At 34.3% G+C, this 24,222-nt stretch overlaps 1 protein-coding gene across 1 annotated transcript in view; it reads right to left on the reverse strand.

Annotated features, from left to right (window-relative positions):
* EFCAB3 (EF-hand calcium binding domain 3) overlaps nt 1-24,222 on the reverse strand; it is a 498,542-nt gene that overhangs the window by 435,293 nt on the left and 39,027 nt on the right. The window contains exons 11-13 of the mRNA XM_070227127.1: nt 17,837-18,331; nt 15,630-15,764; nt 14,242-14,313 (exon numbers count right to left, since the gene is read on the reverse strand). Of these exons, the coding sequence (XP_070083228.1) occupies nt 14,242-14,313; nt 15,630-15,764; nt 17,837-18,331 (702 nt within the window). The remainder of the gene's footprint in view (nt 1-14,241; nt 14,314-15,629; nt 15,765-17,836; nt 18,332-24,222) is intronic.

Consider the following 24,222-nt stretch of genomic DNA (forward strand, 5'->3'; position numbering starts at 1 on the left):
ATTTTCTGGGATTTATAGCTAAGAGTGGATTTTCTAAGCCACAGGATATGAAAACCTTACAAAATACTATATAATGTTTTTCAAAGTTGTTTTACCACTTTTGCTATATTTACCAACCTTAGATTAACAGACAACTTTTGCCAATTTATTGGGTATAAAAAGGTATCTCATTGTGACTTAAATTTTGCATTTCCCTGATTACTAATGATGTTGAGGATCTTTTCATGTGATTATTAGTAACTGTGTTTCTTCATCTAGAAATGGCTGTTTTTGTAATTTAGCCATTTTTCTACTAAGTTGTTAATTTATAGGGGTTCCTTATACATTCTCCACAATAATCCTTTGCTGTTGTAAGTGTTGCAAATAATCTTCACTCAGTTTGTGGACTGTATTTTCATTTTCTTTGTATTATCTTTTAAGAAGTTGTTCTTAATTTTAGTGTGGTCAAATTTGTCAATCTTTCCTGCTTAGTGATTTTGTATCCTTAAAAAAATCCCTTCTAACTCTAATTCAGAAAACTTTTCTTCTTTTTTTCTAAAACTTTTACTGTTCATATCTGGAAATTATTACTGAATATGGTATATAGATAGGGACCCAATTCTATTTTTTCTACTTGAATAATTAATTATTTTAGCATCATTTATTAAATGATGCCTCTTATCCCCCTGTGATCTGCCCTCTCATTACACGTTTCCACACGTGTGTGGATATGTTTGGAAGTTCCTTATCTTGTTCTATCAGTCAATTTCTCTAGCTCTGTGCCATTCTCACACAGTTCTAACTACCATAGCTTTATAATGAGGCTTAATATCCAGTGGAGCATGTTCCCCCCAACACCATAACATACACACACCCCTACACACATTTTTCTTCTTCAAGAGGGTTTTAGCTATTCTTGGTCTTTGCTCATGCACACAAACATTAGAATTAGCTCATTGAAAAAATGTCAAAGTTTTATTAGAATTGCTTTGAATAAATAAATAGAAGAATGGACAGTCTTGGGTCTCTGAATCCACGAACATGGGAATATTCCCATTTATTTAGGTATTCATTAATGTCTTTTAAGAAAGTCTTATTTTCTCCTCACAGGTCTTACACAACTTAAATTAGATAGGTTCTTATTTCTTGTTTACTTTTTGTTGTGGAAAATTTAAAATATATACAAAACAGAAAGCACATTGTAATGAGCACTCATGTACTCTCCCTAGCTGTAAATATTATTAACTCAAGGCCATTCTTATTTCATCTATAACCCCACCTACTTGTCTACCTTACCTCACTCCCACCTTTTCCCTTTAGGAAAGTTTCTGCTAAGTTATAGGGGCACAGATACCCAAAACAGGTACCTTTATTATGAATCGCGGGCTTTAACATAATAGAGTCCTTTGCTTCCATTTAATGCCTTTTGTCCTGACTTCTACTTTGTCACAGAGCAAAATCACAATCCTACTCTCTTTTTGTTTGCACTTTTGCCTAGGAAAAAATATCTGAAAAGACTATTAATATTGGTTATTTCTGGATAATAAGATGTTGAGTGTTTTGTTGCACTTTCAGATATTTTTGTACTTTTCCATTTTGGCTTAATTTTAATGTACTATTTTTCTAATAAAAATAATAAAGTCATAATTCTGAGGGAAAAAATAGCAAACTGACCCTCTTTTCAGATATGTCAACCCAGTTTTTCTAAAAATATATCACTTACCATCAGCTTCAGTCAACTCTATGATCTTTTCAAATTCTGGTTTAGAAAGGTAAACTCCAAAATTTTGAAGACAAGCATTCAGATCTTCACAATCAATATTTTTATCTTTAATTTTATCAATGGCTTTAACAACATCAGTCAACAGTGAAAATAAAGCAATATGCTAATAAGTATTAATTACAAGTTCAAAAGAAAACACTGATAGTAAGATGAACTTTAGTCATAACAATAAATTAACAAAAATATTAAAAACTTCAGAAATGTTATATATGAAAAGCATTATCAGAATATTTAATAATACTTAAAACCAATAAGTTACAAAATCAGTCAAAAATATAGTATTCTACTTTGTTATAGTCTCTGTGTCTAGGAAGTGCCAATTTACAGGCAGTTACAATACTACAACTAAAAATACATGGGAACAAAAATATACAATTTCCTCATTTAATTCTCTAACAATTTAAAATTCCCTAGTAGTCTGTTTCTCAGTAGCAGACACAGAAGTAGAAAACCCTCAGTTCCAAATGGTAAACTGGGATATGATTTTGTAGCAATACATGGCTCAGACTTTGGTAAATTAATCTTAGTTTATCTTCTGTAAACATGAATATTATTACTCAGAAATAACTATCCTACATGTATTTTTTATCATACTTTGGAATTTATGCTTTACAAATGCAGTATTCCCTTCATTAAACTTAAACTGATAAATTTTTACTGCAATGAAAGCTTTCTTAAAAGAAATTACTTACAAATATACAGAATTATTAAGAGGATTGATAGGGGTATGGCTGTGTGTGTGTATAAACTCTGGGACAAATTAAACTCAAATAGGTTTTCTCTAATAGAAGATTAGGATAGGTGAAATGAGGAACTGGGCAGTGGAGGACACTAAAACCATTATCAGTAATTAATCTGCTTCAAGCAGTCACTGGAAGTCATTATGGACTGCTAAACAAAGAAATGATGATCAAAATGATGACTGAATTAGATGATCCTTAAAAAGATGATTCTTACAAGTAAATATGTAGAGCAAGATACATGTTCCTACCTTGTGAAAGAAATCTTTAGGTGAAAAAAATTCTCACTTAAAAGTTAACAACTGAGGAGTGATGTTAGCAAGATAGTTGAGTAGGAAGCCCTGAACCCTCCTTCTCCCCACAAACAGACTGATTCAGCAAAAATTCATGGATAAATTCCCTTTGTGAGAAATCAGAAACTAACTGAAAGGCTCTTTCACCCCATGAGAATGAAAAACCAGACTCACTGAAGCCAACATGGAGATCTGGGACACTCTCTTGCTGGAGACCCTGCCCCCAGTGCAGCAGCATATGATCTGGAAGGGATCCCCTGGCTCCCAGCTTCATCCAGGGGAGAGAAGGGTTAGTTCACACATCCAGTGGTCCAACTTTTCCAAAGGACCTCCCAAGAAGACGGGCTTCTCTCTTGCCAATCTTGGAGTTCTGATGAATCTAACACAGTCTAGTTGTCTGGGGCAGAATAGAGGCAGGGGCTTGGGCCAGTAGATGCCTATGATCCTCCCTTTTGCTCAGCACAAAGTGAGCTGATGAAAAATTCCAGCTCTCAGTTTACCCCTGGAGAGGGAAAGAGTTGATCCATGCATCCAGCACCCCAACTTCTTCAGGGCTTTACAAAGAACCAGCATCTGTCTTGCCAGTCATGGAGCCTGAGGAAGGAAAGAGCTGGTAGAGACCCCAAGAATATCTGACTGGACTGATTGACAGGGGTCTTCTCCTGTACAAAGCCAATCTGTGGAGACTGGGAAAGGTGTCTGCCTTGTCTAATGCATAGACACCAACACAGAGAGTCTCATAACTCTCATAAAAAATAAATACATAGATGGATGGATAGATAGATAGATAGATAAATAACTCTCACAAAGATGCTCATCAAGATCAAGAGAATAATGCAAGAACAAAGTGAGAATTTCACACCGAGATAGAAAATATCAAAAGTACTAAACAGAAATCATGGAGCTGAAGAACCTAATAACTGAAAAGTTCACTAGAGGTGCCCATCAGCAGACTAGATCAAGCAGAACAATCAGTGAACTCAAGGACAGGTCACTAAAAAGAATTAAGTCAGAAAAGCAAAAAGAAAAAAAAATGAAAAAGAGTGAAGAATGTTTAAGGGACTTATGGGATACCATCAAGTGGACCAATACAAACATTATGGGAATCCCAGAAGGAGAAAAGAGAGAGAAAGGGACAGAAAATCTATTTAAAGGCATAATGGCTAAAAACTTCCCAAATCTGGGGAAGGAAATGGATAGCCAGATCCAAGAATCCCAAAGGACATCAAATAAGATGAACCAAAAGAAATTCACATTGAGACACATTACAGTCAAATTGTCAAAAGTCAAAGAAAGAATTTTGAAAGTAACAAAAGAAAAGCAACTTGTCACATACAAGGAAATCCATAAGACTATAAGTGGATTTCCTGGTAGAAACCTTTGCAGGCCAGAAGGGAGTAGAAGATATATTCAAAATGCTGTAAGAAAAAGCTACCAACCATGAGTACTATATCTAGGAAAGCTGTCCTTCAGAAAGGAAGGCGAGATCAAGATTTTTCTAGACAAACAAAAGCTGAGGGAGTTCATCACCACTACACCTGTCTTACAAGAAATGCTAAAAGTAACTCTTCAAGCTGAAATTAAAGGATGCTAATTAGTAACATGAAAACATATGTAACTATAAAACTCATTGGTAAAGGTAAGTATATAGTCAAATACAGATGAATCTAATTCTGTAATGGTGGCATATAAATCACTTACTTTAGTCTAAAGGTTAAAAGATGAAAGTATTAAAAATAACCATAACGAAACATATGCTAAAAGATACAATATATAAACAGATTTAAATTGTGACAACAATAACAAAGTGTTGGGAGAGAGTTAAATGTAGTTTTTGTGTGTGACTGAACTTAAGTTATTACTAGCTTAAAACAGATTCTTACAAGATATTTTATGTAAACCTGGAGGTAACCACAAAAAGAAAACACCTGTAGAAGTTACACAAAAGAAAAACAAATCAAAGAAGATCAATACAAAAAGTCAAAACACTTGGGGCCAGCCCCATGGCCAAGTGGTTAAGTTCGCGTGCTCTGCTTCGGCGGCCCAGGGTTTAGATCCTGGGCACAGACATGGCACCACTCATTAGGCCATGTTGAGGCAGTGTCCCACATGCCACAACTAGAAGGATCCACAACTAAAATATACAACTATGTACTGACGGGATTTGGGGAGAAAAAAGCAGGAAAAAAAAGAAGAAGAAGATTGGCAACAGTTGTTAGCTCAGGTGCCGATCTTAAAAAAAAACAGTCAAAACACAAAGAAAGACAGCAAGAGAGGAAAAGGCAGAAGAACTACAAGACTAAACAGAAAACAACTATCAAAATGTTAATAGTAAATTCATCCCTATTAATAATTACTTTAAATTTAAATGTACTAAACTTCAATCAAAATAGAGTGGCTAAATAGATTTAAAAAATAAATTAAAAAGAAAACAAGACCCAAGTATATGCTGTCTACAAGAAACTCACTTTAAATTTAAGGACACACATATGCTGAAAGCGAAGGGATAAAACAAGATATTCCGTGGAAATGGCAACCAAAAAAGAGCAAGAGTGGCTATACCTACATCATAAAAAATAGATTTTAAGTGAAAAACTATCACAAGAGACAAACAAGGACATTGTATAATGATAAAATGGTCAATCTGGAGGAAGATATAAACATTAAAAATATATATGCATGCAATATCAGAGCACTTAAGTATATAAAGCAAACATTGACAGAACTGAAAGAAATACAATAGTAGTAGGAGACTCCAATATCCCACTTTCAATAACGGACAGAACATCCTGACAGAGTTTGAATCAAATGTACAGTATGGTGACTACTGTTAACAATAGCATATAACATACTCGAAAGTTGCTCAGTGATTAAATCTTAAGTATTCTCAACACACACACACAAATGGTAATTATGTGAGGTGTTGGAGGGGTTAATTAACCCTATTACAGTAATCATTTTGCAATATATGTGTGTTTCAAACCACCATGTTTCATACCTTAAACTTACACAATGTTATATATCAATTATATCTCAATAAAGCTGGAGAAAAAATAACAGAGGACTTGAATAACACTATGGATGAAATGGATCTAACAGACATATACAGATCATTCAACCCAACGGCAGCAGAATACACACAATTTTCAAGTGCACACAGAACATTCTCCAGGATATATCACATTAGATCACAAAACAAGTCTTAACAAATTTAAGAAGATTGAAATCAAACCAAGTATATTTTCTGACCACAATAGAATGAAACTAGAAACCAAGAGAAGGAAAACTGGAAAATTCACAAATATGTGGATTAAACCACACACTCTTGAATAACCATTTTCTTTTCTTGGGTCAATGGAAATCAAAAGAGAAATTAGAAAATACCTCAAGACAAATGAAAACACAACATATCAAGCTATGGAATGCAGCAAAAGCAGTATTTGGGGGTAAGTTCATAGTAATAAGTGCCTACATTAAAAAAAAAAAAGACCTCAAATAAATGACCTAAGTTTACACATTAAGGAACTAGGAAAAGAAGAACAAACTCTCAAAGTTAGCAAAAGGAAGGAAATAAATATTAGAGCAGAAATAAATGAAACAGAAATTAGAAAAATAGGAAAAAATTGATGAAATGAAGAGTTGTTTTTTTAAAAGATAAACGAAATTGACAAACCATTAGCTAAACTAATTAAAAAAAGAGAAAAGATTCAAATAAATAAATAAGAACTGATAGAGAAGACATTCCAACAGATAATACAGAAATAAAAAGGATTGTTAGAGACCATTATGAACAACTATATGTCAAAAAAATGGATAATTGACAAGAAATGGATAAATTCCTAGAAATATACAACCTGTAAAGACTAAATCATAAAGAAATAGAAAGTCTAAACAGACTTGTAACTGGTATGGAAATTAAATCAGTAATCAAAAACCTACCAACAAAGAAAAACTCAGGACCAAATGGCTTCATTAGTGAATTCTACCAAATATTTAAAGAAGAATTAACATCAATCTTCTCCAAGTCTTCCAAAAACCTGAAGAGGAGGGGATACTTCTAAACTCATTTTATGAGACCAGCATTACCCTGACACCAAAGCCAGACAAAGATACTACAAGAAAAGAAAACCACAACCCAATATCTTTGATGAATAGACATGCAAAAGTTCTCAGCAAAGTTCTAGTAAACTGAATCCAACAGAACATTAAAAGGATCATACACCACGATCAGGTGGGATTTATCCCTGAGCTACAAGGATGGTTCAACTTACAAAAATCATTAATGTAATACACCACATTAACATAATAAAAGATTAAAATCACAATTGTCTCAATAGATATAGAAAGAGCATTTGACGAAATTCAACACCCTTTCATAATAAAAACTCTCAACAAACTAGGAATGGAAGGAAGTAACCTCAACATAATAAAAGTCATATATGAAAAATCTACAGCTAACATCATACACAATGGTAAAAAACTGGAAGCCTTTCCTTTAAGATCTGGAACAAGGCAGATGCTCACTCTTGGTATTTCTAGTCAACATAGTACTGAATGTCCTAGCCAGCTCATTTAGGCAAGAAAAAGAAAGAAAAAGCACCCAAGTTGGCAAGGAAAAAGTAAAATTGTCCTTGCTTGAAGATGATATGATCTTATTAAACCCTAAAGACTCCATTAAAAAAACTTTTTAAAGCTATTAGAACTAATAAACTCAGTAAAGTTGCATGATACAAAATCAACATACAAAAATCAGCTGTCTTTCTATACACTAACAATGAACTACCTGAAAAGGAAATTAGGAAAACAACCCTATTTATAAAAGCACTATGAAGAGTAAAATATCTAGGAATAAACTTAACTAAGGAGGTGAAAGACTTGTATACTGAAAACTAGAAAACAATGATGAAAAAAATTAAACAGGACACAAACAGATGGCAAGATATCTTGTGTTCATGGATTGTAAGACTTAATATTGTTAAAAGATCCATACTACCCAAAGTGATCTACAGATTCAATGAAATTCCCACCAAAATCTCAATAGCGTTTTTCACAAATATGAAATGGGGGGAAAAAAAACAATTCTAAAATCCATATGGAACCATAAAAAAACCCAAATAGCCAAATCAATCTTGAGAAAGAAGAACAAAGCTAGAGGCATCACACTTCTTGACTTCAAAATATATTACAAAGGTATGGTAATCAATTAGTATGGTACTGGCATGAAGACAGACATGTAGGCAAATGGGACAGGATAGAGAGTCCAAAAAAAGTCCACGCATATACATCTACTGATCTTCTAAAGGATGCCAAGAATACACAATGGAGAAAGGATAGTTTCTGCAACAAATTATGTTGGGAGAACTGGATATTCACATGTAAAAGAATGAAATTGGACCCTTATCTTATACCATACACAAAAATTAACTCAAAATGAATTAAAGACTTAAACATAAGACGTGAAATTGTAAAACTCCTAGAAAACACATAAAGGAAAAGCTTTATGACATTAATCTTAGCAATGATTTTATGGATATGACACCAAAAGCACAGGCAACAAAACCCAAAATACACACGTGGGACTACATCCTGCACAGCGAAGGAAACAATCAACAGAGTGAAAAGGCAACCTGTGGAACAGGAGAGAATATCTGCAAACCATACATCTGATAAGGGGTTAATCTCCAAACTATATAAGGAACTCATACAACTCAATAGCAATGAAAAATGAACAACCCTATTTTAAAAATAGGCTAAGGATTTGAATAAATATATATCCAAAGAAGACATACAAACGGCCAAGAGGTATATAAAAAATGTTCATCACTAATCATCAGGGAAATGCAAATCAAAGCCACAATAAGATATTGCCTCAGTATGGCTATTATCAAAAAAACAAAAGACAAAAAGCATTGGTGAGGATGTTGAGAAACTGGAACCCTTGGCACACTGTTGGCTGAAATGCAAAATGGTGCAGACACTACAGAAAACAGTATGGAGGTTCCTCAAAAAATTAAAAATAGAACTACTTACCATATTATCCATCAATTCCACAGATGGGTATTTATCCAAAAGAATTGAAATCAGGATCCCAAAGAGATATTAGCACTCCTATGTTCATTGAAGCACTATTTACAATAGCCAAGATGTGGAAACAACTCATATGTTCACCAACAGTCGAATGGATAAAGAAAATGTGGTATATACATACAATGCAATACTATTCAGCCTTTACAAAAGGAAATTCTGCAATATGTGACAACATGGACAAATCTTGAGGACATTATGCTAAATGAAATAAGCCAGTCACAGAAAGATAAATACTGCATGATTCCATTTACATGAGGTGTCTAAAATAGTTAAATTCAGTGAATCAAAGTGTGGAATGGTGGCTGCCAGGGGCTGGGGGGAGGAGGAAATGGAGAGTTACCAATCAACGGAAAACGTTTCAGTCAAGCAAGATGAATAAAGTCTAGAGATCTGCAATATAACATAGCACCAATAGTCAACAATAATGTATTGTACACTTAAAAATTTAAGAGAGTAGATCTCATGTTGAGTGTTCTCACCAAAATAAAATAACAAAAGTTAACAGCTCTTTTAAACTTTAGAGGTAGAGACAGCAGATTTGAGATGGGGTGGAAAGTCATTTGCAGCCAACCTGGAGGTAGAGTAACAGACACACTTCTCTTTCAGTGGCTTGCATGCATCCAATACCACATGGAATGCAGAAATCTGCCGAGAGGGTGGAACATTTTATATAAAGATCCCAGGTAAAAGAAGAGAACTAGTCTCCAACCTTTTATTCTTAAAATTCAAAGTTAGGGTAATCTGTCAGAGAAGGGCAGGGTACAGAAAGACAGAATGAGGAGTCTGGCCATCGTCTTGAGTCAGCAAGGGCAAAGATGGTTCTAATTCCTGGGATGCCAATAAGTACCCCCATTCTCATCCAGCCCACCAAGACTGGGGATTGTGCCCTAGAAAGTGGCAGTGGAGGGGATATAAAGAGCTATACTTTTGAGATTCTGGTGCAGTTTGTCATGGAGCTCTCTTGCTTCAACTCAGACAATGCTTCTTTGATACAGGTGCATCTAAAGTGCTATATACACTTAGCAACACAGGCCAGTTTCACTGCAAAGCTCTCTTAGCTAAACATAACACTTAGAAAGTAGTGTATTCCTTCTTCCTCAAAGTATCAACATAGCCTGGACAGGAATCTCCCCTACCACTAGTACTAGTAGCAGGAGTAGAAGACTTAATCAGCTCCAGTAACATCTATTCATTCTCTCTTTCAGCATCAGCAATTCCAGCTATCAAAAAGTGGTTTAGACTTTCCTCATGAAAGGTGTGACAACCAACTTCCTAGTCTAGGCAAAGGATAGCCCATTTCAAAGCAATCAGTCTCTACTGGCGGCAGCATTCTCCAACCTCAAGGTGTATATATCTGAATTCAGGCTTCAGACACAGACAGACATATACAAACTTGCATTCCCACTAGCCAATAAAAAGGGCCCCCTTCCACAGTGTCAGTGGAGACCATGTGAGGAGCTTGGATTTCTATCCCCATCTAGCAATAACAAGGCACTCCTGCACCTCCTCCTGGGGTAGCAGCAGAGCAGGACTAGTGGAGAGACAGAATTTTCAATATTACCCAACAATAACAAGGCCACCCCCACAGTCATATCAGTAGAGACCATATGGGGAGCCAGAACTCCCATCCCCAGCCAGTAGCAATGAGATGTCACCCACCTTGGGTTGCAGTGAATGCTGAGTGGGGAATCTGGACTTCTACTTCTACCTGGCAGTAAGGAGGTTGCACCCTCCCTTTCCCTGGTAAAGCAGTGTCAGAGAAAGCCAACTAAAAACAAAAAGTTTAAAAAAGAAATCTCATAATACAAAAATGTCAAGGTTTAATAAAAAAATCACTCATCATCTCAAGAACCAGGGAGATCTCAAACTGACCAAAAAGAGACAATCAATAGATGGTAACATCGAGATGACAGAGGAGTTAGAATCATCTGGCAAAGATTTTAAAGCAGACATGACAAAAACAGTTCAGTGAGCAGTTACACACTTGAAACAAAAGAAAAACTGAGCACCTCAGCAAAGAAATAGAAAGTTTCAGCAAAGAATTTAAAAATATCAAGAAAAACCAAATGGAAGTTTTAGAACTAAAAAACATAATAACTGAAATAAAAAGCTCAGTGGAATAGACTCAGCAGCTGAATGGAGGGGAGAGAGCAAAGAATCAAGGAACTGAAAGACAGCAATAGAAATCACCCAATGAACAACACAGAAAAAATGAACAGAATCTCAGGGACTTGTAGAAATATAAAAAATATCCAACATTTGTGTCATCAGAGTCTTGGAGGAAGAGAAAGATAGCATGGCCAAAAAGGTACTCAAAGAAATGATGGATGAACATGTCCCAAATTTTTAGCAAGAGACGTTAACCTACAGATCCAAAAAAGTACATGCAACTCATACAGGATAAACCCAAAGAAATCCATGCCAAGACACATCATAATTAAACTTATGAAAACTAAAGACAAAGAAAAGATTCTTGAAAGCAGCCAAAGAAAAATGACACCTTATCAATAGGGAAAAAGAAACAATGAGAATGACAGGATTTCCATCAGAAACCATGGATGCTAGAAAGAAGTGGCACAATATTTTTCAAGTGCTGAAAGAAAAGAGTTGTTAACCCAAAATCCCATTCTCAGAAAAAATATTCTTCAGAAATGAAGAAGTCAAGATGTTCTCAGACGAAAGAAAACTAAGAGAATCTGTTGCCAGGAGACCTATGAATGGCTAAAGGAAGTTCTTTAAACAGAAAGGAAAAGATAAACAAAGAACTCTGGAATATTAGGAAGAAAGAAAGAAAACAGTGCGTCACAATATGGGTAAATATGGTAGGCTTTCCTTCTCCTCTTGAGTTTTTAAATTATGTTTGATGGTTGAAGCAAAAATTACAATACTGTCTGATGTGGTTTTAAATATACGTAGAGGAAATATTTACGGCAATTATATCATAAATGGGGGAGGATAAAGGGACATAAAAGAAGATAAGGTTTCTATATTTCACTTGAACTGGCAAATGATAACCAATAGACTGTGATAAGTTATGTATATATAATGTAACACCTCGGGAAACCACTAAAAAAGCTATACAAAGAGATATACTCTAAAACACTATAGATAAATCAAAATGGAATTCTAAAAATGGGCAGAAGATTTGAATACATATTCTACCAAACATATATGAATGGCTAGTAAGCATGTACAAATATACTTGATATTATTAATCACTGGGTAAATGCAAAATTAAAACCACAATGAGATACCACTACACTTATTATAATGGCTATAATCAAAAAGATAATACCAAGTGTCAACAAAGATATGAAGAAACTAGAATCCTCATACATTGCTGGTGAGAATGAAAATGGCATAGCCACTTTGGAAAACAGTTTGGCAATTTCTTAAAAAGCTAAACATAAATTTACCATGGAGACTAGCAACTGTTTTCCTAGGAATCTGCCCAAGAAAAACAAAGGCATACACCCACAGAAAGACATGTATGCAAATGTTAATTTCAGCATTATTCATGACAGTCCCAAACTGAAAACAATCAAATGTCCATGAACTGGTGAACCATCAACAAAATGGAGTATATCCATAAAATATAATACAGATTTACTTAGCAACAAAAAAGAATGAACTACTGATACATACTACAACATGAATTAACCTCAAAAATATTATTCAAAGTGATGGAAGTCAGGCACAAAAGACTACATGTTATCTGATTTCATTTATATTAAATGTCCAAAAAAGGCAAATTTATAGAGACAGAAAGCAGATCAGTGGTTGTCTGGGAAAGGGGATGGAGATTAACTACAAATTGACATAAGAGAATTTTTAGGAGTGATGTAAATGTTGCAAAACTGGATTGTGTCTACTTTTGGGTGTACATGCAAAAGAACTGAAAGCAGGAGCCCAAAGAGATATTTGCATGCCCATATTCACAGCAGCACTATTCACTATAGCCAAGACAAGGAAGCAACACAAGTGTCCACTGATGGATGGATAAACAAAATGTAGTATAAACATATAAGGGAATATTATTTAGCATGAAAAAGGAAGGAAATTCTGAAACATGCTATAACATGGAAGAATCTTATTTTTTAAATTTATTCATGGATGAATCTTGACAGCATTACGATAAATGAAATAAGCCAGTCACAAAAAGATAAATACTGTATGATTCCAATCAGGTATCTAGAATGGACAAATTCACAGAAATAGAAAGCAGAATGATGGTTGCCAGAAGCTGGAAGGGCAAGGATGAGTAGTTGCGTAAAGGGTATAAAATTTCAGTTTTGCAAGATGAAAAAGTTCTGAAAATTGGTTGCACAACAGTGTAAATATACTTAACACTAACATTACTGAACTGTATACTTAGAAATGGTTAAGATGGTAAATTTTATATCATGTACTAGTTACCACAATTAAACATAAGTTTAAAAAATAGTATAATGGGAAGAAAAAAAAAAGAGGAAGAGTCAGCTGTGACCAAGACACTCACTACTTCACAAAACGGCAGTAAAATGACTGAGTTGGTAAATGAATGATTGCATGGTGAAGCATTCTAGACATTGATTTGCTAATAGTGTCTTCAAGAAATCCAGACATTTAAGCACTTACATTCATCAGAAATGACAAATGATAATGTAGCTTTTAGCATGAGACTCTTCATCTAGGTTATAAAAGAAGTCTCTTCCTTTGGATTAATTTTTCCTTATCTGAGAAATCTTGGGAAGAGACAAAAAGCTTATCTTTCTTTTTTTAGCATATGAATAAACAGAAGGAAATAACAGCAAGCCTTAATAACTTTTACTTATTTTAATCTTGCTGACAAATATTTCATTATTTGTATTAAAAAAAACAAATCATTGCATGCAAAAAAAAGCTGGGTTGTGGTGATGGTTGTATGACTCTACAAACTTAATAAGAATTAGTGCACGGGTGAATTTTATGTATGTAAATTACACCTCAATAGAACTGTTTTTAAAAATGTTCTAAAACAAAAGTAAACCAAACCAGTATTTCATTCAAACAAGTTCCTACAAAAAATTAAAAACCAAATCACCCATCAATTGCTAATAATGGGGCTAATTACCTATTTGACCTCCGCATTATCATTACTATTACTGTACATTTATGTAGCATTTTTCAGTTTGTAAAATCCACATAACTCTGTGATAAGTAAATTAGCTACTATTACCCTGATACAGCAAGTTTTTAAAAAACTGGCCAAGTAGCTTGCCTAAGGGTTTCAGGACTATTAAGTTCTATACAAAAAGCAAACTCAGTTCAGTTGAACCTTGTTCTTCTCAACTTAATTGCTCTTTCCTCCAAATCATTTTAAAATAAATTTCCTACTTACCATCATATCCAGGAAGACTTTGCTCCTTGGAGAGAGCACTCATAAAGTCATCTAACTTCACCATTCCATTTTCTGTAAAACAAAGAGTTTAGATTAAAAATTTTGTTGTATTTTTGCATATGAGGTCAATTCACATTTTAATACAACTATGATAAAAATTACTTATCCTTCACTTCATCATCATCCTATTTCTCCTTCATATCCTGTCTCCCTAGGTAAGTCTTTCTAAATAAATTAGGTCAGTTTATTTCATTCAACAGTTACTGAGGGCATACTAGTGCCAAGAACTATGCTAGGCACCAAGGATACAAAACTAAGTAAGACACAGCCCATGCTTTTTTAATATCTATTACAAATTGAAAAGGACTGAGTTAGGTACTCAGTTCTTGATAGATGTAGGAAAAAGGAAAAGTGGCCATAAAGATAGCCCATAAGAAAGTTAAGGAGTCTATTTCACACCATAATGAAAACCAAGTCAATATGCTATCCATTAACACACCTTTACAATACTAACCAGCCCTGACAGACCCAAGTATCCCCATTCCTACTCCTGGCATCCAGCTGGTCCAAACAACTACCTATTCTTAGATACAAATCCTCCACAGTGATCATACCAATCCTGATAAGCAGCAGGAAGGGCTCAATAATTTTAGTAGCACTCGCTCCTTAGATTGTTTTAAATTAAATCTTCTTTCCTAGTTGCCTTAGCTAAGAAATTTTGCTGAAGTTCTAAGAATTCACTTCTAACGTTATTCCCAAGTCAGCCTTTCCTCAAAATGTTGCCTCTGCCCTCTCCTCAACTGAACTTCTGCTGTGGACAATTTTTGCTGAATGATAAAACAACTTCTCTAATATAAAAACTGTTCCTGAAAACTTAAACTCTGCCTTGAACTTAGGCTGGTGACTGGGATATGCCATTTAATATCTAAATGCTAACTGCCTGCCTTGATTATTTAAGTATCACTAGCCCTAAATTCCTAGCTATAGTACTCTCTCTACAATTTGGAATCTCCAATTACTTGTCCTTGGATTTGCTTAGAGATTTTTGTACCCCTTGTATATTGTGGTCTTACTGCCTGAACCTCTCTACAACTGCATCAGCCTTCCCCAGTACCTGTCCCACACTAGAAGGCATAGCTAGGGATAGTGATGAAGAGCCTTACTGAAACAATTCTGAGATATGAAAGGCCTAGCCCCTCCAAACCAATCCATTAGGTCAGACTTTCCAGGAATGTTTTTTTTTACTACTATTTATTTTTGTTCTTTCTGAATCTTCTTTAGAATGGCCCATTCTCTTTCATTCCTAGTTGAGAGAACTTACTCTAACATTTAATACCATTCCATAAAAGCAACTAATTTTTTCCATAAGTCTGGTATTATCATCTTACCGTTTCTAGTAGTATCTGTCACAATCTTCTTGAACTCTTTATCTGATAAAGTAATTCCTATTGAAGGCAAAATGGACTGAAGTTCTGCAGCAAGGTAATTTTCTTGGAGTTTACTGATAGCTTCACTGACATTTTCTAAATATACAAAATGTGGAGGACTATTCAGCAGCAGAATTTATGTATCTTAAGCAATAATTGGCACCTAAAATCTCTATCTAGTAGGCAGAAAGCAAGTTTTATCTACTTAAGATTACCTTATAGAAGGACTGCTTTTCTCTCCATATTTGTGTTGTATCTTATATTATACTTAATCTTTCTCGTATAGCTCAAACACAAAACCATCTTGAAATTCTATAAACATTTATAAACTACCTGTTTGGAGGAACAGCCTGTTCCAGTGGCCCAGCCAATGCTGCTTGGTTCTGAGTAAAATATAATGAATAAGTTCAAGAGATCAAAACACCAATGTGTTTTGTTTAAATTCCAGGATTCCAAACAAAAATTGAGAGCTCCTCCCCTTCCCATCACTTTACTCTACTATGCTTTCAGTTCACAACCTTCAAAATCATAAAATCCTAGAAGCAGATACACATGGCCATCATGAGCCTCCTAATATGATGCACTGAGATGGATACAATATTGCTTCTGTGGTGTTCTGGCTAAAAATGCATAACCTGAATTTACTCATGAAGAAACATAAGGAAAACCCAAAATGAGGGACATTATACAAAACAACTAGTCAGTACTCTTCAAAAGTGTCAAAGTCATAACAGATTGAGAAACCATCCCAGATCAGAGGAGACTAAGGACACCTGACAACTAAATGTAATACGTGATCCTGGATGAGATCTTGGGCCAGAAAAAGGACATTCATGGAACAACTGTCAAAATCTGAATAAGGTCTTCAGATTAGTAAATAATGTTGTTATCAGTGTTAATTTCCTGGTTTAGATCATTGTTTTATATATATATATATATATAAAATGATGCTTATACAGGATCTTAACACTTGGGAAAACTAGATAAAGAGTACACAGGAACGTTTTTACTTTCCTACAATTCTTATGAATTTAAAATTATTTCAAAATGAAAAGTTAAAAATGTTTTTAAAATGTAAATCAAGTGGCAGTCACATTTCATAGATGCTCACTTACCATCAATTTATTTGGAGAAGTTATACCAGATAAACTATTTCATACTTCTCCATATACAGAACATTAAGTATGGCAGTGGTAGGTGACATCATTTGATTTAAGTGACACCAGGAAGGTAGATAACCACTTTCTTCCGCAGGCCTCTTCTACCCACTGGCTAAATGCCTACTACTCCATTATTTCTTTAACCAGGGCTTTAATTCTTATTGAAATACAAAGAACTCAGAAATAGAAATGAGGCACAGAGTAACAGCAGCGTATCAGTAAGGGAATCAGAATGAACATGTGTGCACCTCCTTAATTATATTCCTTTTTCAACTGACATTTAAAGTATCCATTAGTGTACAAGAATCACTAATTTTTCATTAAGCACTCATTTTAACAATTACATTCAACAATAAATGCAATAAAAAGGTCAGTAAGTTTCTTTAAAGAAAGTAAACATAACTTAAGTAACTTCAGCCAAGGACTACAGGAAGGAGTATTTAATTAGGATCCATACACAGTACTTCCATGATAAAACCAGCACAGAAGGGGAAAACATATTGGTTGGGAAATCACCGCTCATCTTTGACGAAGACCATAAAACCTTGGGGACCTGAGATGTATAGTGTTAATTACTTTCTCTTGATATTCCAACATCCATAAGAGATAATACCTGAAGTACTATGGCTATCATATATTTAAAGTATGGAACTCTGAGCAAAAGTTTCACATAGACTTCTTACATACTTGGTTAAATAAATTACAAAACAAGCATTTCCAAAGGAAAACAAGGCCTCTACTTTCTACGGAACTTGAATGACTCAAATTAATCACTGAATAAGCTTCTCAGCCAAAGTTAGGCTCCCAAAAAAGGGAGCATCTGGAAAGGAACAACCATCAAAACCACAGTACTGTATCCATTGGCATATGTAGCAGAAGTGGTAGTTATCCAGAGTATTTACAACTGAAATGCCTATAACTATCTAATAACTGATTAATTCAGCTTGTTTCTGTGATGACTAAAGAACTCAAGGACCTAGATTTTGACTTAGATATATAGATACTGACCCAGAGCATTAATTACAATTTTTTCCTTAGATGAAATCTGTTTTAGAAGGCTGGAATGCCTTCTCACAGCTGGCTTCTGAAGTTTTGGGGTACTAAATATATCACTTTTATCCAGAGACTTTTTGAGGCTTGTAATACTCTTCAAGTTTTGTGGTTTAGACTTTGAATCATGAATTTCCATCTTCTCTGAACTTCTGTCAAAGTTTACGCCATCCTTTGAATATGGTTCCTGGAATCCTACATCACTGCTGTCAACGTCATCCAGGAATTTTCTCATTTGCAAAGTATTTTTTGATCTTTTAAATTCAAAGTCATCATTCTCTTCCATAATTTTACAATCTTGGGGGCCTTTCCTAATTATCTTTTGGGATAATGATGGTTCAGGTTGTCTAGAAGAGAAAATGTTTTTCTTCCTATACTGTAGATAGCATCCTGACACATTTGATAACTTTCTCTTTGAAGTAGTTTCATCCAAGGCTGATCCTTCCATAATTGCTAAGCAAGAGAAATATGTTCAATTATTTGATTTACCTGTACAATCCATAATATTTAAAAAATAACAACTAAGTCTTCACGAAAGCTATTCAAGAAATTACAGTTGCCTAAATACATAAAACAAAGTTACTAAGTTGAAAAAACTAACAAAGCTGATGACCAAAAGATTGAACTATTAACTAGGCTTATTATAATTTGCTGGTTTAATATATTTAAATACTTCCATCCAAAGATCTTCAAAGTTATACCAAATCTAAAGTGATATCCTACTGAAGCTCAAGGTTCTCATCCCCTACTCTTTCCCAATTTAGCAAGATAACAAACTAATAAGCCAATACAGATACAAATCCTTTAGTTATGAGGGTGCAGAACTATGAGGAAGTTGTAGAGTGGAAGTTTTTATTTATAAAGTTAGAATACAAATAATTTCTCTCCTAAATATTCTCAGTACTTGTGGGGGAAAAATAACTTCGTATGTAAAATAACATCTCCAGAAAAATATTAATACAATGTCCCAAGCGGGGCTTCATTTACAAAATTCATGTGATGGCTCAGAATAGTACCTTACACTTGAATAACACATTTTAAAGTATTTCAAATGTTGCAATACTTGATTCTCAAAACAACTCTATGAGATGGTCAAGCTCCTATAAAATCAAAGAAAACAAGAGACTTCAACAGAGTAGCAATACAATCTTGACTATGAAGACATTTCACATAGAGAAAATGAAAAGTTTCATAGTTTAATCTATTAGAACGAAAAATTGAATGAAAATATTTGGATTTTAAACACCTGGAAATATTTTTTTAATAATTTATTTTTTAATTGACATATAACATTGTATTAGTTTTAGGTGTAAATAGTCTGGAAATCTTTAAAAAATGGTAACATGGATCTTTAAATGCTACCTATCAAAAAGAAATAGGCTAGTGAATGGGTAAAAAAATGAAGCCTTTGACATTTCTTCTTCTTTTTTTTTTTGAGGAAGTTATGCCCTGAGCTAACATCCGCTGCCAATCCTCCTCTTTTTTGCTGATGAAGACTGGCCCTGAGCTAACATCCATGCCCATCTTCCTCTACTTTATATGTGGGTTGGCTACCACAGCATGGCTTGACAAGAGGCGCATAGGTCTGCACCCGGGATCTGAACCAGCAAACCCCGGGCCGCCGAAGCAGAACATGTGAACTTAACCACTGCATCACTGGGCCAGCTCCTGACATTTCTTCTCTAGGCCAAGACATCATAATAGGGACCAACTTTACCCTCCAGCCTTAAACAACTAAAAAATTGGACAAGATATATGAAAAAGTACAGTTTTCAGACATTGGACAACAGGCAGCACAGGACAGTAAGCAAAAGAACAGGAGAAAGAGTGTTATATAGAACAAACATTTGAAGTTATAATGACAAAAACGATTTCCAAATTTGGCAAAAGACAGATTGAAGAAGCTCAGTAAATCCCAACAAGATAAACAAAAAAATCCACTCCCAAACCTAAAAACTAAAGACAAAAAAGTGGCCAGACCCATTGCCAAGTGGTTAAAGTTCCATGCACTCTGCTTCGGTGGCCCAGGTTCATAGGTTTGGATCCCTGGTGTGGACCTACTCTACTTGTCAGCCATGCAGTGGAGGCATCCCACATACAAAATAGAGGAATTTTGGCGCAGATGTTAGCTCAGGGCTAATCTTCCTCAAGCAAAAAGAAGAGGACTGGCAACAGATGTTAGCTCAGGCTGAATCTTCCTCACACAAAAAAGAAAATATCTTGAAAGCAACCAGATAAAAACAACACATTTTATAATTTAAATAACATCAGATTTATCATCAGAAATTGTGGAAGCCAGATAAAAGGAACAACATTTTTAAAGTGCAGAAAGAAAATAACTGTCAAGCCAGAATCCTAAATTCAATGAAACCATCCTTCAGGAATTATAGAAAATAAAGATATTCTTGGATGAAGAAAAATTAAGGTAATTCATTTTTAGTAGATCTGCTCTTAAAAAAAATTTACTAAAAGAAGTTCTTCATACAGGGTGGAAATCATACCCAAAAGACATCTGGGCAGTCAAGAATGAAGGAAAAGAAATAACGAACAGCAAAGCTGTGGTTAAACACAATATGCTATTCTTCTCCTCTTGAAAGTTTAAAATATGTTTGATTATTGAAAGCAAAACTTATAAACATTGTCTGATGGCATTTTCACCGTATGTAGTGGTAATACATAAGAAAATCACAAGATAAAGGTGGAGTGGTAAAGAGACTTATGTAATGGTAAAATTTCTATATTCCACTTGAAGTGGTAAAATATTTCTTTTAGTACACTGCAAAAGGTTAAGCACATATATTGTAATCCTTAGAACAACCACTGAAGAAATGCAGAAATATAGTGAAAATACATATAGATAAATTTTAAAAGAATAATAAAAAACGTTCAAAAAAACCAAAAGAAGGCAGAAAATGGTTGAAAAACAGAGGAACAAATAGAAAAAATAATAATAACATGGTATACCTTTATCTGAACATATAGGTAATTACATTAAATATAAAGGGTCTAAACACTCCAACTAAAAGATATGAGAATGAATACAAAAACATCATCCAACTCTATGTGCTTTACAAAATACTTCAAATATGATAATATAGGAAGATTAAAAGTAAAAGGAATGAAAATATACACCATGTAAACACCAATCAAAAGAAAACTGGAGTGCTTATATTAATATCAGAAAAAGCAAACTTCAGAGCAAGGAAAATTACCAATGATTACATACATATTACACAAAGATAAAAGAGTCACTTCATCAAGAAGATGTAACTATCCTAAATGTGAATGCAACTAACAACAGAAATTCAAAATGCATGAACCAAAAACTGAAAGGAGAACTAGACAAATACACAATTACATTTGGAGACAATGCTCCTTTCTCAGTAATAGAACTAGAAGAAAGTCACCAAAGACACACAAGAAATAAAATGACATAATGATTAGAATTACGCATGAGAGTAGGTATGTGATTATCAGTAATATCTATATAGCAAAAGAAAAATGAATGAAAAACTTTTATACCAGAGAGAAAGTTAGAATTCAAAATAAACTTTGAAACTTTCAGGTAATGCTGGCAAATTGATCAGCCTTCAAAAACCCCATTAAAACTAAAGGAATTTTTTAAACATCATAAGTCCATAATAGCAAAAAGAACATGAAAAGAAACAATTGCAATAAAATTTTGAAAGTTGGCAAGCTGATGAACTTAGTAGACCTAAAAATGATGAATCCTAAGCCAGAATGGGGAAAGTCAAGAAGCAATCCAATTCATAACACAAAACCTCCAAATTCTCAAAAATTAGTGGTGTTTAGATGCCTGTGAAATTGAGGTTAAAAGTAAAGCTAAAAATAAAGGATTGGTTAAAAGTCCATTTAAGTAGTAATTAGATACCTAGATTCCCTTCACATAGCCAGATACTGACCTTCTCCTACCCCAGTAGAAGACTGACAATTCATTAGAGAAGGTTAAACACACAGTCTCTGGATTAGGGAATACTAAACACAATAGAGGGTAGGGGTATTATATGAAGAATGAGGAGGAAGGGTTACACGACTATTACCACTAAATAATGGGAACTCTAGTCCTTTTGTCTCATTAAACATCTGGAACTCTGGTAAAAACAAATTATCCTCCAGGAAACATATTAGAAGCTTCTTCTTTGAACGCTCTAACCATCTTGAAAGGGAAAAAGTCCTAAAGATAGTGCTATGAAGGGTCTTCTAGGAAAATGGCCCAGCTAGATCACCCTATAATAGCATGGTTTCTTGACCTCAGCAGTATTGGCATTTGGGGACAGATAATTCTTTATTGAGAGGTGCTGTCTGGTGCATTGTAGGCCATTTAGAAGCATCTCTGGCCTCTAATCACTTGATGCCAATAACACAGGTTGTGATGACCAAAAATGTCTCCGTGTTGCCAAATGTTCCTGGAGGTGGGGGGCGGGGGGAGTGGAGTCCCAAAATCACCTCTAGTTAAGAACTACTACCCTACAGTATTCAGCTGATACTCAACTAGTTTCACCCTTAGTCTCAGAGCTTCCAAACAGCTTTTTAGTTCACCATTCTCAATTATGAGCCGACAATCAAAGATCACCATACAGTTGAGGAATGCCTCTAAGATGAAAAGCAAACAATCAGAGGAAAATAACTTGGAGGAAGCAGAGTATGAATGAAAAAGAAAATTTTAAAAACGTTATCAATTTCCTTAGTGCAACAGAAGATACTATGTCCATGGAAAAACAGGAATGTCCATGAAATAAAAAGATGCTATAATAAAATGATACTCAGAGGGGAAAAAAGTTCTTGGAAATCAAAAAACTACAAATGAAAAACTAAATAGAAGAGTTGGAAGATAAAGTTAAGAAATCTCCCAGAAAGCAGAACAAAGAGGCAAGAGAAAAAGATTTTTAAAAAAAGAGAGAGAGAATCAGTTCAGCATATCAAATATCCAAATAATAAGTGTTCCAGAGAGAAGAGAAAAATAGAGGAAAGGAAATCATCAACAAATTGTTTTACTTTCCCAGAATCAAAGGACACTGAGCCCAGTACAATTGTGAAGAAACCTATTTCAAGGTACATCATGAAATTTCAGAACACTAGATGCAAAGAAAACATTCAATAAGCTTGCAAAGACAAAAATCAGTTACATACAAAGGGTCAGGAATCAGAAGAACTTTGGACTTTGACAAACACTGAAAATTAGAAAATCCAAAGTTCTGAGGGAAAATTATTTCCAATCTAGAATTCTATATTCAGTCAAACTATCAATCAAACATGAGGCCAGAGTCTAATAGAGGATGAGAGAAGTGAAAAGTCTCCAGAATGTTAAGAGAGATCCCAGGATGAGAGCCGAACAGGAGATGTGGAGGGCAACAATCCACATTGAAGAATATCAGAACACTAAGGAAGATTTCTTTAAGAAGACAAAACTGAGAAAATACCTGATGCACCCAAACTTATGGAGAGGATATTTAGACAGCAGGCAGAGTTTGGGGTTGGATCAATAATAAACATACTTTTCAAAAACCAAGCAAATAAATAAAGAAGACAATTATCAATTCAAAAACGAAAAAAATTGCACAAAGAAAGAAAGTAACCACAAGATACTATATGGCTCAGCATTAAACATATTAATATAAACACTGAATTAAAATTAATCAAGTTACCATATAACTTTATTGGGGGATGGATAGGTATGGGGGAAGACAGGTATAGGAAGTAGATGTGGTGGGGACAGGGAAGATGAAACAGAACTAAATCTTTACTTTCCATAGCAGGAAGTTTACCGCATCTACCCAAAATTTTAGAAATCAACAAGTAACAATATAAACATGCTATTTAGAGTCATGAAGATAAGTATCAAGTAATCAGCTAAAACATTTAAAATGTGCCTCTGGAGAAGCTGAGGGGAGGATCAAGCAAGAGATTGTTTTTTCATAGCAAGCTTTATAGAACCACACAATTCTTAAAACTATGTACATAGATAATCTTGACTTAATGATATTTGGACAAATGAGAGAAAGAGTAAGGAGTGACATGATGTGCAGTAGGAAGAGATCAAAAACAATGTACTTAATGAAGAAAAACTAAACTAAATAAAGAATGATAGCGAAGAACATACTAAAATGTTTTAAATGATAGATGTCAGGATATCAGAATGACCCACAAATTGCAAATTAAATATTATCTTTTTTTGTGTTACGATTGTGTTTTAAAGTTGGCTCTAGATAGTAAAATATTAAGGGAAAGATATATCTCAAAATAGAAAAATGAGATAGTCATTATATAATCAATACTGATTAGGTATATTTAGGGTATTACATTAAATTTTTATGTCCCTCATT

Source organism: Equus caballus, chromosome 11 (genome assembly GCF_041296265.1).
Source record: "Equus caballus isolate H_3958 breed thoroughbred chromosome 11, TB-T2T, whole genome shotgun sequence".
Classification (NCBI taxonomy): domain Eukaryota; kingdom Metazoa; phylum Chordata; class Mammalia; order Perissodactyla; family Equidae; genus Equus; species Equus caballus.